The sequence below is a fragment of the Elgaria multicarinata genome, chromosome 18 (assembly GCF_023053635.1).
Source record: "Elgaria multicarinata webbii isolate HBS135686 ecotype San Diego chromosome 18, rElgMul1.1.pri, whole genome shotgun sequence".
Lineage (NCBI taxonomy): Eukaryota > Metazoa > Chordata > Lepidosauria > Squamata > Anguidae > Elgaria > Elgaria multicarinata.
The window spans coordinates 24369654-24387953 of NC_086188.1; the positions used below are offsets into that span (position 1 = coordinate 24369654).

General features: G+C 53.9%; 1 protein-coding gene across 1 annotated transcript in view; it reads left to right on the top strand.

Moving 5' to 3' along the window:
- The first annotated feature begins 810 nt into the window (after positions 1-810).
- MSI1 (musashi RNA binding protein 1) overlaps positions 811-18300 on the top strand; it is a 59291-nt gene continuing 41801 nt past the window's right edge. The window contains exons 1-5 of the mRNA XM_063144087.1: positions 811-983; positions 1545-1585; positions 2170-2251; positions 2384-2468; positions 16145-16186. Coding sequence (XP_063000157.1) covers positions 925-983; positions 1545-1585; positions 2170-2251; positions 2384-2468; positions 16145-16186 — 309 coding nt within the window. The 5' untranslated portion in view covers positions 811-924. The remainder of the gene's footprint in view (positions 984-1544; positions 1586-2169; positions 2252-2383; positions 2469-16144; positions 16187-18300) is intronic.

An 18300-nucleotide genomic window follows, 5' to 3' on the forward strand; every position in this document is an offset into this window, starting at 1 on the left:
GCGCGCTGGCCGCCCGCTCCTGAACTCGGGCCCCTGCGTGCCCTCCGGCGCCGCTCGCTCGCCCGGTCACATGCTGAGGATTGTTGCCGGCTGGATGGGCTTTAACCCTTTCCGGTGCGGCTCCCCCCCCCCGCCGGTTCCAGCGGGCAACAGTAATGAAGTGCCAGGTGGGCCCGGCAAGAGGAAGGAGGGCCCCCTCCCGGCACCCTTGACCGACCATGGAGGCCTCCTTCAGCAGGTAGAGAACAAAGCGGGGAAGGGCGGCTGGCTGGCTGGCAGGCAGGCAGCGGCGGAGCTTGGCCGAGCATCCCCGGCGTGGCCACCTTCTGGCGCCCCCCCCCCCCGCCAACCGGTGGGCCTGACCCGCAGTAGGCCCGCCCGGCCCGGCCCGGCCGGCCTAGCGGATCCTCGCGCTAGGCTATCCCCACGCCCGCCCGCCTTTGTTTCCCGACACACGGAGGGAGCGGCGCTTCCTCGCACGGTTGGTCATCGAGCTGGGGGGCGGCCTTGAGACGCTCGCGGCGTCCTGTCGCGTCGCCCCACCGGGGGGAGGGAGGGAGCCCAGAGCCGGGCCGGCCGAGCGAGCGAGCGAGCGGGCAGGCAGGCAGGCAGGCAGGCAGGCAGGCGGGCGGGCCGGCCATCTCGCCCCACGCGCCCCGGTGCGTCCCCGCAGCCACCCTGGGCGCGCTCGCCGCGGGCCGGCTTTTATGCTCCCGCCAGCTCCCCGCCTGCCGGGTGTGGGAGGAGCCGGGCAGGTTGTCCCCGCCGGGCCCAGCCCTCCCTTCCCCTCCCCTCCCTTCCCCTCCCCGCCCGGCTGAGAGGGGTCGGGGGAGGGGGCAGCATGGCCTGGCCGTCCGGCCCCTTTTCCAACGCTCAGCTGCCCCGGGAGTGTGGCGCTGCTCCTCGCAGGGAGAAGAGGTCCGAATGGAGACAGAAGCCAGCCAGCCCGGCCTCGCCTCCCCGGACTCCCCGCACGACCCCTGGTACTGGGCCCGGCCAGCCCCCGCCCCAGCCCGCCCGGCCGCCCTCCGCGCTGGGAGCCGCCGGCAGCGTCCCCGCCTCCCCGCGGCGCCCGGTGGCTCGTGGCCGGCGCTGGCTCGGGCTCGGCCGGGAGAGCCGCCGCAAACATGGCCGATCTGCGCGCCGCGCCTCGCCGGGCACCGCCGCTGCCGGCAGCGCCTCCTCCCGCTCGCCGAGTCGGGCAGCCCGCCCCCGGGGCGCCCGGCCCGCGCCTGCCGCTCCCGGCCGGTCATCCCGGCGCTCCGGAGGCGTCCCCGCCCGCCATGGATGGGGGAGTGCTGGGGGTCCCCGAGCGCGGCGGCGGCGGCGGCCCGAGCCTCCCTGCTCGCGCTGCGCCCCTGGCCCTGCCTCCTGCGCCCCCGCCGCCCGCCTCGCCTCGCCTCGCCTCCGATCGGGGGCTTGCCCTCCTTTCGCTTCGGATCGATGGCGAGGACTAGATGGCTGTGATCCGTTTACGGCTCTGCGCGGCGGCGGCGACGGCGGCTGTGGTTTTAAGTCGCTGTTTTTGTTTCTCTCCCTGCTAGTAAAATGTTCATCGGAGGACTGAGCTGGCAAACTACTCAAGGTGAGCCGGGCGGGGGCGGCGGCGGCGGCGGCGGGCCGGGGGCCGCTGGGGCTGGTTCTCGCCGGGCGGCACCTGCAGCCCAAACTTTCCCAACTCTCCCCGCCCCTCTGCAAACCCTCTCCGGGCCGCTGAGCCGGGCTTGGAGGGGCTTCTCGGGCGCGCCTTGTGGCGGCGGCGGCAGGGGGGGGGCTTTTCCGCGAGACCGGCGCCCCCGCCCCCTCCCCCCACCCGCGCATGTGGGTCTTTGTGATCCGCTCCGGGAAAGAGGCCGGCGCTTCCGACTCGTTTGCCGGCATGAGGCGGCCGGGCGGGGGCTCGGGTCATGTGTCTTCTCCGTGAGGCAGCTTTCGCCCCCCCCTCCGCCCCCCACGTGCCCTGGCGGCAGGGAAGGCTTTTGGATCTCCCCGGGTCTTTGCCAGCAGAGGTCGAATGGTCTTACGGCCCCCCTCCCGCCCCTTCCACCCTCTTTTCTGGGAGGTGGCAGGGAAGAGGCTTCATCAAAGGAGGGGGAGGGAGGGAGGCCTGGCCGCCGCCCCCGGCATCGCTCGGGACTCATTGGTGCCTTCCTCGCCTTGTGCTTGCAGAAGGCTTGCGGGAGTATTTCAGCCAGTTTGGAGAGGTGAAGGAGTGCCTGGTGATGAGGGACCCGCTGACAAAGCGATCCAGGTGAGACGCCTCCCCTCGTCCCCCCCCCCCCGTCCGAGCTCCTCCCAGCCTACCTGCAACCTCTGTTCTAACCAACTTTCTCTCTCCCTGCTTCCTTCCCGCACCCCCCTCGGGCGACCTTTCCTGGCACAGGGGATTTGGTTTTGTCACTTTTATGGACCAAGCTGGTGTGGACAAGGTCTTGGCCCAATCCAGACACGAATTGGATTCTAAGACGGTGAGTCTGCTTCTCCCATCACAAGCTGTTTGTTTTGTTGGGGAAAGGTTTGGAGCATCTGCCCGAGAGATCCTGGTGTGTTTCGTTTGCAGTTAGGGACCAGCAGCTGTGGGTGAGGGGGAGAGGTCTGGCAGTTGGGTTTGAAACTGGCCGCTTCTTCTTCCGCTGCCCGGGGGTTATCAAGGACGGAGGATGTGGAGGAGTTGTGATTTTTGAACTTTTTCTCAGCTGTCTTGAACTGAGAAGTCTTGAGCTGAGGCAGAAGCTGAGGGTGCTGCTGGTGGATATTTTGGAGAAGGCACAAGTAGTGCTTCAAGGCAAGGGGGGGTGCTCAGGCGCTTCTTCCGCTCAGCCTGTGGTGTGCTTGGTTGTCGTTGGGGTTTGGTCTGGATTGGACCCTTCTTCTTAAAGGACACTTGCGCTTTCTCTGGAACCAGGGTCAAGTCCAGTTTTGGGGAGGCAGGGGTTGATCTGGATCCTTCGTTGGATTTTTGACTTTTGGCTGGACCCCAGAAACTGGATTTGGGAGCCTGAACTATGGGCCCCTGCATCCTTTCCTTACCCACTACTTAAAGCAAGCCCATGTGAATATCTCCCGAGACATCTCCGGGTCCTCTCCCCTCTGACTCAAGATGTTGGGAAGGAGATCCACAGCGGCACCTCACCAGAGAGGGGAAGGGGTCATTCTGCATGTGCTCGTATGTTCCACAGCTGTGCCTCTAGCAATATAGATGGGCTCCTGGGACTCACCGTGAAGGTCTGGCTCTGAAGTTCATGGCTGTTGTGGTGATGATGTTCTAAGCATCTGCTTAGAAATGGGGATCCTTGGGATGGCCGGCGTCCATTTCCTGGTCTTGTTTTCCTCTCCAGAATACCTGTATTGCCTCTTGATGGTCCATCAAACCATCTGATTCAGCGTCACAACATGCCAGTGAAACTGGACATCTTGAGCAGTAAGGGTAGCCAACCTGGTGCTCTCCAAATGTTTTGAACTACAGTTCCCATAGGCCCAGCCAGCATGGCCAGTTGCCAGGAATTATGGGAGTTGTAGTCCAAAATGTCTTGTGGGCATCAGTTTGACTGTAATGTATATGAATCTACCCACATCATCTGTCATGGATGCTTTAAGGTGGATTCCTGCATTGAGCAGGGGGTTGGACTGCATGGCCTTATAGGCCCCTTCCAACTCTGCTATTCTATGATAAGTTTTGTCACGCTATCTGTACTTTCCCCTGCATTTCTCTGTCAGCATGGGTTGTAGAGAAACCGGAGGAGGAGGAGGAGAAGAAGAAGGGATTAAGCATATGCAAGTTTTCACCTGGGTGAGAGCCCCCAAATGCCCCTCCCTGTCCAGAACTTCATAAGAGACTTGTTCTGACATCAGCAGCTGTTATACCGATCACTGCCTGCCCCTCAGGCCTGTTTGCATCTTTAGCAAGCAACACCCCTCAAACATAGGAAGGGGGCAAAGATTGCTTTGCTTTAACATGCCTGGAAGTGAAGAAATGGGACTCACAGAAGTGATCAACAACCAGCACAGCTGTTCCCTTCACATTCCCACCATATGGTGGGAACATGGTTGGCTAATAATGGGGGCAACGGAAGGTGATCCAACTGGTGTTCATCCCACCCCATTTTAGGGCCTGAGATGGAAAATCCAAATCAGCTCCCCACTCTCGTCCCAAATTGGATCTTGATTCTTGCCGTTGAGGACTACAGTGATTTGGTCTGGCATCCAGTCATTGGAATTCTTCCTAAGATCTGTAGATTTAAACAGGGACTAGAGTAAGGCTGCCCGGACCAATGGGCCTGTGTTTGAGAAGGGATTTGGACCCAGAGTAGTCTTCGATGGCTTGTGGCACATCTTTGCTTGCTTTGCAACTCAGTGTTCGAGGGGGAGGGGGATAAGGGTATGTGTGATGACGTTTATAGTGAAATTGGGAGTCCTCTGCTGTGGATACTTTTAGCCATCTTTCCTGTGGTTGAAATCTTGGAATTGAGATATGGGCCTCAAGGTTAGAGCTGTGTGGAAGAAACAATGTGTTTTTAAAAAGTTGTTTTTCCAGTGAACAAATTAAAAGTCCAGGCAACGATCCACCCCAAAGTTCCCTTGCACAAGCCCCATAGAAATGAATGGAACTATGCTGCTCCTCTTCATTTCAGTGGGGCTCTTGCAAGACAACTTCCTGGTGGCTGCTGCGCCACTGAGTGTAATTTAAGTCCGTTTCTGGTAAACTTCTGTCTCCAAGGTGAACAAAAGAACCCAAAGGAAGATCTTTCCTTGAGGCTGCCGGTGGGAATTGCAATGGAAGCCACGGATTCCTTCTAGTTTTAGCTCTTGCAGATTGTTCCCTTTGATGTGCACATGATCCTCTGTCCCCGTGAAACTTTTCCCAGACTTGCCGAATGCAGACGCCCTGGATTTCTGTGGAAGAAAACAAAAGTTAAAACTTTCATCTTGAAAGTTACATGTTTTTAAAAACGAAATAAAACTGCAGTGTTTCAGATGCAGTATACTTGCTGTGTCAGGCGATGAGAAATGTGTTCATTTGGAAGGTGCTGGAGGACTCTTGGTTGTTTCTGCTTCAAGATACTTAAGCCTGCAGCCACATTAATGGGGAGCGTGTCCCATTGGAGTCCCTAAGACTCGGCTTTGAAGATGCCTGCCTGGGACAGGGTGGTAGGGAGCCCCATTTGGAATGTATGCAAGGAGGAGCTACGGTGCCCCATCAGCTATGCCTCTCATGGATCTCTGTGGGAGGGGGCCGCCCCCCCCGCCCTGAAAGAAGCCAGTGATGGATGTCGGCCGCCAGTGGCACCCTTAATCCTTGGGGCATTTGTGGGGACACCAGAGAGATGAAAGTTGCACTCGCTGATCCCTCTTCGTCGTCGTCGTCTTCTTGGTCTTCTTCTCCTCTGCCTCCTGGCCCAGCGCTCTCTCACTCTTGCCTTTTAAAACTGTGCCCTGGGCCTCCCCTGCGAGGCGGAGCGGGTGGGGGGAGGGGTTAAGTGAACCGAGGGAGAACAGAAGGGGTCTCATGCTATACAGAATGCGATGGGGGTTGGCCGGCTATTGAAATCCCCTGATGCGTCTGGGTGGGTGGAGGGGAGGAAGCGGGAAGTGTGTGTGTGTGGGGGGGCAGGTTCGGCACAGAAGAGCCCTCTTTCTCTTTGTCTGGAGCTTAAACCGCTCGTCTTTCTTCTTCCTCCCCCCCCCCCCCCCCGTCCCTGCTCCTGGGCCAGCCCGAGAGGCTTGGGTGCCTGACGCGCAGGATCTAAATGGAATCCCCTCCACACCCGCAAATGATGTCCTTATTTAACATGTGGCATGATCTCCAGGGACGTCTTCCTGATCAAGTTCCATTGAAGTGAATGGGAACTGCAGGAGAGCGACGCTGCTCCTGTTGGCTTCAACGAGTCCCTGCTTGTACCTCCACGTGCCTCACTCTGCCACTTTTAATACCCCAATCCCCCCACCCCTGCTCCCTCTGTTTTATTTGCATGAAAAATGGGTATGGCCATTTAAAATAGCTTTGCTTGTTATGGGGCCCAGTAAAAGCAGCGACACAAAATGCCCATTCAATACTCCATAGGGCCATCTGAAAATGGCTTAAAACCGTTTCTCAGCTCTGGTCAAAGGCCTGCCTGACAAGGCTGCAGTGCTGTGTGGAAACTTCTCCTGCACCAGGACACACCGGTGGAAGCTTTGTGCAAGTGTACCCTGCCTGCTTTCACTGGGGCAAGTTCCCTGGATGTTCCCTGGAGAACAGCTGGTGTCACGAGCATGTTGGGCCAGTGTCACTTTGTCAGGTGTGTCCCAAATTGCTCTCAAGCTGAGACTTGGGGGAGCCTCCAGCCAGGTAGCTGCACAAGAACACGCTTTGGCCTTTTGCTACCATGTGGGTTTTCTTGGGCCCAGATTTTCCATCCACCTTAAATGGAAGGGTTTGGCTTTGGGCCTCTATCCTGCTACCGTTTTAATGTTAGGCTTTTGCAAAACCGTTTTGGGGGATGGACGTATGCCGCAGAATGTCTGTCCCATGCCTGCTTTTCTAATCCTGGTTGTCATGAGAAGCTGCCTCAAGGTGGCTCAGACCCTGGATCTCTCTAGCCCAGACTTCTCCAACTTGGTGGCCTGAATCTGCCCCTATTCCCAGCTGGCACGGCCATTGGACATGCTCAGTGCTGCCTGTGGCTTTCTGGCGTTTCATGCAGAGAAAGGTTTTTTCCTTGAGCTGCCCGTTGACCGGGCCATTTGAACTGGGCCTTCTTTAGGATGTAGGCTCCTTTTGATGGTGCGTCCTGATGAAGCTCAGCTGGTGTTCACACGTGCATGCGCGTCACTGGGTTATCCTACGATTGATGCCTGGCAGACGAAACCGTTGACAAGTGGTGCACCCAAGGAGGTGAAATGGACATGTTAGATCCGTTGCTCCGCATTCGCTCATGCAGGTCATCAGTTGATGTTGCAGTCATGAGGTGATAAACGTGCGTCGTGTGAACATTTGATGGTTGTGGGCCAGAGCGTGTGTTTCCCCCTGCCCTGGGAGTTTGGACTGAGTTTGGGGCAGCTGTGGTGGGAGAAACCATGCATTTTTCAAGACTGTAAGTGAGATAATGCACTGCAGTTTGTTTGGAAGGGTCATAGGCACCGTGGCTAGACCGGGAGATGATTGGGAAACGGTGATATTCCAGCGATATTCTTTTATTCTCCTCCTAAAGCGGTGGGGGAACATTTTGGAGTTGGAATGAAGCAATGTGTAGCTTAGCTGGCACCAGAGACCTGTCGACGTGTCTTCCATGGCTCTGCCCGGCTGTGACATCAATTTGGCAAGAGATACCTCAGATAATGATGGCGGCAAGTTAAATGTGGTTACATGGGCTTTAATGGTAATTACATGGTGTTTGGTATGGGAGCAGGATTGTGAGGGAGCGGACTGTACCTTTGGCTCCAGCCATAAGGTCACTAGTCCTCATGGGTGGAAATGAAAGCAAAGGCTATTTTTAAAAAGGTATTTTCTATTATTTATGTGTTCAAAGCACTGATCCTCAGTTATCCTTACAACAACTGAGGTAAGTCAGTTCCATTATCCCCATCTTGCAGGTGGGTGGGGCATTGAGGACTACAGCTTTCCCTGCCATCGTTACGTGGTCCTCTATTGGGTCTGTCCACGTGGCAGACAGCTTGTGCCATGCAGTGGTTCAGGCCCCGGGCAGGAGCTGTGGGCTACCAGCTCCTGTTTCAACGCCCAGCTAAACCTTTAAACCCCCTGGCTGGCTTCTATAATGTGAGGATAATGGGCTGGGGTGGCTGGGGATGATAGGAGTTGTAGTCCAACCACATCTAGAGGCTGCCAGCTTGGGGAAGTCTGATTTACACATCTGTTTGCAAAAGGAAGCATGACTTTACAGAATGCAGAGCTACATTTAACAGTTTTTAGCAATGATGCTAAATAAGCCATTCCTGTTCATGGCCAGCGCACCTCCGAGTAGCAGCATGGTTAGTGTTGAAGACTAACCCTTCCCAAACCTAGATCCTTTCAGATATATTGGACTACAATTACCATCAGTCTCAGCCAGCACAGCCCACGATCAGGAATGATGGGAGCTGTAGGCCAAAATATTCCGAAGGACTCAGGTTGTGGGGGAAGCTGGATTAGACAGACCTTTGATGTACTCCAGCCGGGCTATCTGGTTCACCAGTTTGGGAGACACCAGTTCCGGTTTGGTCTCCATCATGGTGGTGGTGGTGGGTTCGATTTGGCCAAGCCACACTCTCTCTCTCTCTCTCTGTTCATTTCCTCTCGGTTTAATTTTGTGACGTGCTTACATGGATGAAATCTCCATTTTGGCTTCTCCAACTTGGTGCCCCCCAGATGTGTTGGACTAAAATTCCCATCATCCCCTGAAGAGGGGATTTGAAGGATGGGCCCCCAAGTTCAAAGACCTGCTGTAGATTCAAGATGAAATGGCAAAGAAAAAGCAGCCGGGTTTCAGAACATTTGCTGTGACGATCTTCTCATTCCCCGCAGTAGCCAGAGATGTAGGCATTGCTCCATCAGGGCTGAAACCGGCCCCTCCCTAAACGGCGCTCCTGATTTCATTTGATGTGCTTCTATCTGCTGTTATCTCACTTTTTCTACAGAAAGTGCACTCAAAGTGGAACATTAAAAATCACTATAAAACTGCAAAACCAAAACAGCACTAAACACAGGTAAAGCCACAGAGGTGAGAAAGCAGACATCCAATTGCTGACTGCATAAAAAGCTTCTATAGACCGCCTGAAGAGGGGGAGCATGTTAGACCTCCTCGGAGAGGTGATTCCACAACTGTGGTGCCACCACTGAGAAGGCTGTGACTTTGCTGACCATGTACCCAGGAGACGTTGTGCCAGAGGCCCTTAATGCTTGGCTGCCTTCGTCCGGGCAAGGGCACTTAACTCGGCCTCGGGTAGCGGTGGACGGACACTGGCCATTGCGATTTCTCTCAATTCTTCATTTTTCCAATCTTAAATTTGGTTTGTCCCAAACATTGAGGTTAATTTTTTTAAAAAAGTTTGCATAAAAATTCATAAGCATTTTGGTGCACATTTTTCCCAATATGTCCATTTTTTTCTACACAATTTTGCCTAATGTGCTCATTCTTTTGGCAAGCAGTTTTTCTTAATATAATGCATCTTTGAATATTATTTTCACCAATACACACATTTTGCGTGCATCTTTTGATTGTACACATTTTTCCTCCATTGCAAAATTCAGATAAGTGCAAATTTCAAAGAAGAACTGTGTTTTGGTTTGTGTATTGGTTTGGAAGTGTGAAATCAGGTCAGTTCACATTAAAATGCAGACAGAAGGAGCTCTGAAGTGCTTTAAATTGAACCCAGAATTAAATAGGTAACCAGTGCAGCTGATGTCAGAGGAACCCCCCGGGCGGGCGAGAGGGAGGGAGGGAGGGGTGCTGTTGCACTCCTGTCCTGCTCGTGGGTTTCCTCGTAGGCAGCTGGCTGGCCGCTGTGTGAGCAGAATGATGGACTAGAGGAACCCGTGGTCTCATCCAGGGGGGCTCTTCTGATGCTCCTCAGAGCTGCGTAACATAGTATGGCAAATCATAAGGCCCAAAAGCAGAGGGTTTGCTGCGCTTCCAGTCCACCTGCCAAATTTAGGGTCCTACTCTGACCTTCCAGCATTCCCCAGATGGCCACTTCCTCTTCCACCCAACCACGGATTGTTGGGTGGCTTCCCTATTTTTGGGCCGTTTGTTCTCTATTCTAAAAGGTTCCTGGCAGTTTAGAGCTTTAAGCTAAAATAGGCTGGCATTGTTGCTATTTCGGCTCCGCCCACCATTGGCATGTGCGACCCGCCCCCCACAAGAGCTCCTACAGAATTGGATTTGGCTCTCGGTGTGAAAGAGGTTTGACAGCCCTGTCCTAAAGCAACCATTACCCACGCTAGCTGGGAATGATGGGAGTTGGAGTCCACCTCCGGAGTGTGCCAGGTTGGGCCGGTGTGAAACAGGGAGCAATGACGGCAGCCCACGAGTGGAGGCCCAGCCTGCCCCGCCGTTTCCTGGCAGGGTTTGCAAAGACAGCCTGCTTCTTGGCCGCAATGTGCCGCCCGTCAAATGGAAGCGCCTGGCTGTTTGCGCTCTGCCTCCAACCCTCCCGGCGCCCCCCCCCCCGGCCTTCCCGACGTTTTCTCCTGTGACTTGCTTACTTTTAGTGTTACCATCAGGTAACACCTCTGGAGGCAAGGTGGGACAGAAATGCTTTCCATAAAGAACGAACGGGCTGCCCTCTCCAGCCCTTTTTTATTTCCCTTCCAGCCTCAGTTTGCTTGCAAGACCTGCTCGCGCTGTAGAAGGAAATTATTTAAACAGCAGTTGGCCAGAGCAGTGCCAGGAGGGCTGCTGTTTGTGCCCAGTGAATTGGGCTGGGAAAAATAGTTTGGGCTGGGTGAAATATTTTTGCTGAAATATGGAAGGATCGTCTTGGCAGCAGCTGAATGCGGTTGGCGGAGAATGGAGAAAGACAGGGGACAATTGTTTGTGCTTGCTATCTTCCATCGGCCTCTGCTGTCCTGGGGCCCCAGGACTCGCTGTCAGTTTCTGCTCTGGTCACATACAAAGGCAGTGTGTGTGTGTGTGTGCGTGCGTGCCCCTGTGTGTGAATAAGTGCCATGGGGGGTGGAGAGTGTTTGCTTCGATGAAGTACGGAAGGTGACCAGAATGATTTGGGAGTTGGGCTATCTCTGAGATGTAGTTCTGGTTGCTAGCCTGGATGGTGTTAAAAGGTTTATATCAGCCTTCCCCAACTTGGGGCCCTCTAGGTGTGTTGGACTACAACCCCCATCACCCCTGGCCAGCATGTTGAGGAAGGGTGGTTTAGACAAACTCATGGAGGACAGGTAGCGTTAACAGCATTTCATTAAATGGAGCCCTGTCGTACAGTGGGACGGGACCTTTGCATCGCAGGCAAGCGAGTGCCTTGCGTGGGAACATCCAGAGGCATCTGGCCGTGCCCCCTGCCAGAAACGAAATGCTGGGCCATGTGGACTCGGGCTTGATCTTGCAAGGCAGTTCTGCCAGAGGTGGTTCTTCCATGAGCCTATATCCGGCGGCTGGCTCTGGCTCAGAGCGGGAGAGGTCTGACCCCGCAGGGCCTAATCCACCAGAAGTTGCCCCAGCCCCATTGAATGAATGGGGGGAGGCACAAGAGAACTTGCTGGTGCATATGGGTGGCCAGGGGCCCTGGGCAGGAGAGGTGGCAGCATGAAGGATTTTCTGCCTCTGGCACCACAATATACCAACACTGCCGTGCTCTCCTGTCATAACGGAGAGGGAGCGGAGTTTGTTAGGCTTCCCCGTGTCTTTTTGGTGGCCCTCCCTAAAGGGGGGCATATTTAGGTCCACCTTTTAAACCCCCGCAGTGCTTCACGTCTGTGCAGTTCTCCCTGCCTTTGAGGGAGGAAGCAGAGGCTGTTTCCTTGGCATCGAAAGCGGAATGGCAGGAGGCGGGACTGTCTACCGCTCAGATCCACGTGCACGGGACTTTTGTCTTCCCCTGAGACGTTAGATGTGGTGAGAGCTTTCGTGCCAAAATATCCCGTTATGGCGGTCAAAGTCCTTTCCAGCGATAAGCTGCCTAAGGCCTAGTTCCCCCAAACCAGGGGTCAGGAGCAGACCTGTGTCTGGGCCATACCCACGTCTGAGTGCAGGCATAGCTCCTGCACACCTACACACCTACGTGATAGCTCCTACACACAGGCAGAGAGGCAGCCGGCACACAGAATCCCTGCATCTAGAACACTAGCATGTCAGGGAAACAGCTAGGATAAAATCCTTGATCTGGCATCTAATTTTCTGTGTCCAGGAATTTTTCGTATGGTTGTATGGAGGAGGATTTGGTCCAAAGAAGATTTGGGAAAACCAACTCCATAGTGCCGTGCCGTGACCCTGCCCCTGAACCGGAACAATGCCTGAGAATGTGTTACTGCATTCATGCACACGGTCTGCTCTTCTTGCCTCCCACACCGCTGAAAGTTAGGTTGTAAGGTCGTTGGGGCAGGGGCCTGTCTCTTGCTTCTGCTTGCTCTATACACTGGCAGTGCTAAAGAAGTAATAATAATAAAAACTAAGTGTGAGAACTGGGAATTCTTTGATGAAAATGTTATCTCGGCCACAAACCTATCTGGTGACCCCAGGCTAGTGACCTCCAGATGTGTTGGAGTGCAACTCCCATCATTCCCAGCCTGCATCGTCCGTGCTGGATGGATGTGATAGGGATTACACTCCAACACATCTGCAGGGCACCAGGTTGGTGAACCCTCCCCTGAGAATCCCAGTGATGTGAGATGGAACATTCCCTGCTGCTCTATTTTCCCATGGAAATGTTTCCATTTTTTAAAATAATAATAATACATGGTTTCATAAAATCAATTGATAACATAGCGAAGGGCTGCAATACCAGTCAGATTGGGCAGTTTGAAAGTTGCAGTTAACCATTTTCCGGCTTCAGGTGACTGTCCCTAGAAAGCAAGCCTGCGTGCAGAATAAATATAAATGTATCGCTTATTGGGCCTCCGCTGAAGTTAATAGCAGACAAGAATTCGGCCCATTCTAGGGCATTTGCCTCCCCTCCCCAGCCCCGATAGCCCCTCCTAGAACCCAGGAGCACGGGGGCTGCGGGAGGAATCCCGGCCAGGTGGAGGGTCCGAGGGTCAAATTTTGCGTAGGGCCCTGGACTGGAAAAGAGGCCGCTGGCAGCCTCTCCTGGCTGTGGTGACTATCCCTACGTAGCCCACCTGCTCATCCTGGCCGGACGCTTATCTCACAGCCCAGGGCTCCTGAGTGAACACAGGGAGGAGGGGGCCGGGGCCTCCGGCACGCTCCCTGCCCTCCCACACGGAGCCCCATCCTGTGGCGAGCTGATGCTGGACCTCACCGGAGTGTGGCAAGGGGGCCTTGATGGATCCCGTCACATGGGGCAGAGCAGCTCCTGGAGGGACCGTCGCGTGCCTGGGGTTGCCAACCAGTCACCCTAGCAACGCTCTTCCTCCTTGGACAGGAGCTCAACTGGTATTGTGTCCTGGGTGGATACAGCTCTGTGGTAGGCGCATCTTCACCTGTTGCATAGCTGGCTGTTGTGCAGCGTGCTAGGGTGCAGGAGCCTGCCTGGGACGAGTCGGATGGCAGCTGGGGTGGAAACACCCTGGCCACTGCTGCTGGTCATGGGGTGGGCCGGTCCCCTGCTCTTCACCGAGGGGGTCTTCCCCCCCCCAAAAGCTGGAGCCGGCACTGCATAGAAATGCAAACTCTGCATCAACTGTGAGTGAATTTAGACATGAGCTTTCATCTGGGCCTCTGGATGCAAGTCAGGAGAAAAATATTTGGGCAGCTTTGCAGCAACTTGGAGCCTCTCTGAGGCCATAGCTAGACCGGGAAAATCCCCGGGTGATCCCTGGGATCGTCTCTGTGTGTCTACAAGACACACAGGGGATCCTGAGATCCGGGAAGGATGATCCCTCCCTTGCCCCGGGATCTCGCCCCTCCCCTTTGGCCCTGGTTTTTCCGCAGTCTCGGGCTGAGCCCAAGACTGCGGAACGTGTGACTGGGCGCTGCGGGTCGGCCCGGCTCCTCACAATTCCTCGCGAGGAGCTGCGCATAGGGCGCAGCACTCCTCAGGAGTGCTGTGCTCATCGGGGGTAGGGTGGGGGGAGCGGGGGAAATAGTTTAAATTAAAAAAATGACTTACCTTTTGCTCATGAGCGTTTGTGCGGTGCTGCCCCGTAAGTTTTTTTAAAATGGTGGGCATGACGCCTCTCCTCCTGAGACCGTCACACGTTGTGTGTAAACAGATGAGGGATATCACGATAAACACCTCACGGGATCTTCCCTCCTCCATCGTGTGCTAACAGGTAGGTCTAGCTAAGGCCTCGGATTCTGATTTCTGAACAATAAATGAAAGGGAAGGAGAGAAAAGGACACCTGGAAAGCAGAACGGCAGCAGCAGGGCAAAGTTGCTTGGGGTTTTAAAAATCCTTCAGAGCTGGTGGCCCAAAGGGAGCCCTGGGAGCCCAGAGCAGCTTCCGCCCCAGCCATGGCTTCGCCACTTGGGTCTGACCTGGATCTGCCAGGCCCTTGGCTCGCCCTCTCTCACTGGAGGGGGCCTTTCCCAAATGGATCTGCAGTAGATGGGGAGAGGTTCTCCCCCACCCCGTCCCGGTTGCATGACGTTGGGACATGGCAGTGGTGTGTCACCCCAAAATTAGGGAATTGTGGACTCCATGGCCTTATAGGCGCCATCCAGCTCTACCATTCTATGATTCCATGACGCAATAAAGAATTCCTTCACACAGCGCATGATGAATGCCTGGGATTTGTTGCCCCAAGAAGCATCCACTAGCTCAGGTGGCTTTAAAAGGGGATCAGCCAAATGCATGGAGGAGGAGGAGGAGGAGGAAGTCGTCTATAAACACTTCCTAACCATGACATGGAACCTCCAGAGTACCAGATACTTAAGACAAATAACAGAGGATGGCTACCTACATCATGTCAAAAGAAGAGAGAAACTAGTCCTCAGGATGAAAAATAATTTATTTGTATGAGGCCCAACATGTTTCAGCCTGTGTCCTACTAAAGGCCTTCTTCAGGGGGCTACAAACATTAAAAAAAATTTTTAAAATTGTGGGACAACACATGAAGTTAAAGTATGTATATGATTTAAAGTAACTTAGGCATATTGCCACAGGGGCCTATGTACATATACAGGTTTAAAAAGTTATACATATTACATAGGAGTACTGGAGTCTATACGCATGTGTCCGTTTTAAAGCATTTGAAATTGTTATACATTAGAAATAATATACTTCCTTACTTGTTAGAAGATGTCTGCAGATTGTCCTCAACCTACATCATGACCCGGCTCCAGGCAGAGACCGGTCTTTCTCCTAGAAGATTATTTATTTATTTATTTATTTATTTATTTATTACATTTTTATACCGCCCAATAGCCGAAGCTCTCTGGGCGGTTCACAAAAATTAAAACCATGAGGAACATAATAAAACATCCAACAAGCTAAAACCCCAGAAGGTAGACTTTGGTCTGACCCAACAAAGGCCGCTCTTCTCAAAGGCAGCATTACAGTGGTGGCTGGGAAGGGTCCGGGTGCGAGGGATGATGTGGTGGTGGCTGAGGAGGGAGGAGCAGAGACTGGCTGATCATTTCCTTGGAGGTTTTACCTGCGTGTGTTTACTCCACCCATCCCCAACTTGGTGCCCTCCAGATGTGTTGGACTACACTTACCATCTTCTTCAGCTAGGCTGGGGTTGATAGGAGTTGCAGTCCAACCCTCTGTGGAATAGAGGTGGTTGTGGATTTGATCATCGCTGATCACCGTGATAGCTGGGAGTCTTTGACGCAGCGCTGGGGAAAGGGTGAGGTGACGGCAGCCCGCGGGGTCTCATTGATCTGTATGGAAGGCTCAGGCAAGCAGGTGGCAGATTTTTGGGTGCCAATGAGGATGGGGCAGACAAAGATCTAGGCCCTGGGCTCAATTGACAGGGGTGTTCTGCACAAGCCCACTCGAAATGAACAGCAGATGTGCAAAAAGCAAGTAGTGACTGCAATTCGAACTGCTCTGGAGTGCCTGCCCGGCACACTTTAAACCAAATTCAAACCGGCTCCCATCCCATTCTGTGAATTCCATGAGACCTTAAAAAATGCAATTCTGAGAGCTTGGGCTGAGTGGAGGAGTCACAGCGGTTAAAACAAGTTTAGATATGCTGTGTTAATGTGCCTTAATTTAAGAGTTAGCATAGCCTTGCTCTTGTAGGTTTCTCTTTCCCTTGTCCTGGGTAAAAGGTCTGTTGTTCATCAATAAAACAAGAGTGACATTTCTCTCCCCAACCCGGTGGAACATTTTAAAACCGAACCAGGCAACGAGCCTGGTCTGCCAGGGCGTCCTCATGTGTAAGCCCCAACTGAATGGATGGGACCCTCTGCAAGGGAACTTCTGCATGGGCGTTCTTCGTCCTGCTGCCTTGTCTTCCCAAGCAGGGGCTTCCGGGGTGCTGGGAATATTTGCTCCGCTGAAAGGGGCCGCACACACACAGGCCCGGCTAAAGAAATGCTTTTGCAAATAAAGCTGAGCAGTTATTATCTGTCCCTCTTCCTCTTTCAGATTGACCCAAAGGTGGCATTTCCTCGCAGAGCACAGCCCAAGGTAGGTCCTGCTCTTAGCTCTTGGGAGTGCCTAAACTTACAGGTGACTGGGACACCTGCTTTTGGCATCAAGCTTCTGCGCTGGTTCCTTTCGTAGCATGTACACGTTGAGTGAAGGAACCGTCTCTCCTGTGGTCTTTCCTTGGGAATGATGGGATTGCATCCAGTTCTGGGCACCACACTTCAAGAAGGATGCAGAGAAGCTGGAGGGTGTTCAGAGGAGGGCCACAAGGATGATCAGGGGTCTGGAAACAGAGCCCTATGAAGAGAGACTGAAAGAACTGGGCATGTTTAGCCTGGAGAAGAGAAGACTGAGGGGAGACAGGATAGCACTCTTCAAAGACTTGAAAGGTTGTCACACAGAGGAGGGCCAGGATCTCTTCTCCATCCTCCCAGAGTGCAGGACATGGACTAATGGGCTCAAGTTACAGAAAGCCAGATTCTGTCTGGACATCAGGAAAAACTTCCTCACTGTTAGAGTAGTACGACAATAGAACGAGTGACCTATGGAGGTTGTGGGTTCTCCCACACTGGAGGCCTTCAAGAGGCAGCTAGACAGCCATCTGTCAGAGATGCTATAAGGTGGACTCCTGCATTGAGCATTGGACTCCTGCATTGGACTCAGTGACCTTATAGGCCCCTTCCTACTATTCTATGAGTTGTAGTCCAACTGACCTACACAAGCTTCTAAGTAGTTGCCAAATGTTTCTGTGGACCTCACCAACAGATTGGCGTCGTGTCAGTCTTGCTAATTTGGGAGAGGGGGATTTACGGGCTCACTTCACTTGTTGTAAGGCCTAAAGGCCGGTTGTCCTCCCTTTAAGGCAGCCTTCCCCAATCTGGTGCACTCCAGGTAGATTGGACTACAATTCCCATCATCCTGACCCAGCATGGCCATCCTGGTTACTGACAGGAAACAGTCCAACGTGTGAGAAGCTTAGAGGTTGGAACTGTGATCTAATGCAGGCTTCAGGCTTCTGGGGCCCTACTTTGTTTGGTTTTGCTAGAACCTGGAGATCGACCTGCTGGGAGCCAGGTGTGGCTCAAGAGGTGCGCTGGATGACAGTTTCAAATGGACAACACCTGATTTACCAGGGAATAGAGATGCTAACGGTCTGATTCAGGCCATTGGGGAGCCTTTTTTTTGGCCGCCTTTATTAAGCAGTTGGGAGTCAGAAGCCAGGGTGGTTCATCGTTCTGCTCTGGATCTGAATTCTGAGCCAAAGTGGGTCGATGTGGCCTGAATCAGCCTGGAACTGAAGCACTTCGGAAGGCTTTGCCACCTGAGCTCCCTGCGTCTTACCTGGACCCATCGTGATCTCCATAGCCGCCTGTCCTCTTCTAGGGAGTTGCCAAAATGGCAACTCCCTGGAAGAGCCTCAGACAGCTGTGGGGGCTCACGGCAAGCCAGGTAAGGGGGGGGGGGGTCATGTGGCGGCAGGTGTGTGTGTTGGGGGGTGCCCGGGAAAGCCATCCGTCTGGTCCATTGGATGTCTGAATAACTTGGACAGCAGAACCTTGCTCCAAATCCAGAGCAGGATGGATCCAGGCTGAGGCAGATCAGGCTGATTCGCAAGCTCCGGATTGGCCTCCAAAGCGGGGAGCGAGTCCCTGAGCAGCCCTATTAGAAACCCTCACTGGCCTAAAGCGTGGCCCGTTAGGGTCTGGCTGGCTAGCGTTGCACTCTTCTCAGCATTTCAGGTGAAGCGACATGTAGGAGGGGGGTGAAGTGTCTCAATGTGTTTCCCGTGTCTCCGCTTTCATTTTTAAGAACAGCAAGCTGCTAGCCCTCATAGGAAAGATTAGAAGGCTTATGGGGAGGTTTAGCCCTTTGAGGGGGTGGGGTTCCTGCATCAGCAATGCATCTGTGTGTGTGTGTGTGTGTGTGTGTGTGCGCGTGTGTGCGCGTGCCACTTTGCAAAGCACGGAAGGACAGACCCTTGCCCCAGGGGCTAACAGTCTGAAAAAATCTGACTCAGGGAAAACCATCAAGGAAGGGGTGGGATGTGGAGGCAGGCAGGAATTAAAGTGTGTGTGTGTAAGAATGTGGCGTTTGGGTGCTGCGTTTCTCACTCTCGCTAGCCAAGGGGCACCTGATGGAATCCCTCTTCTGGC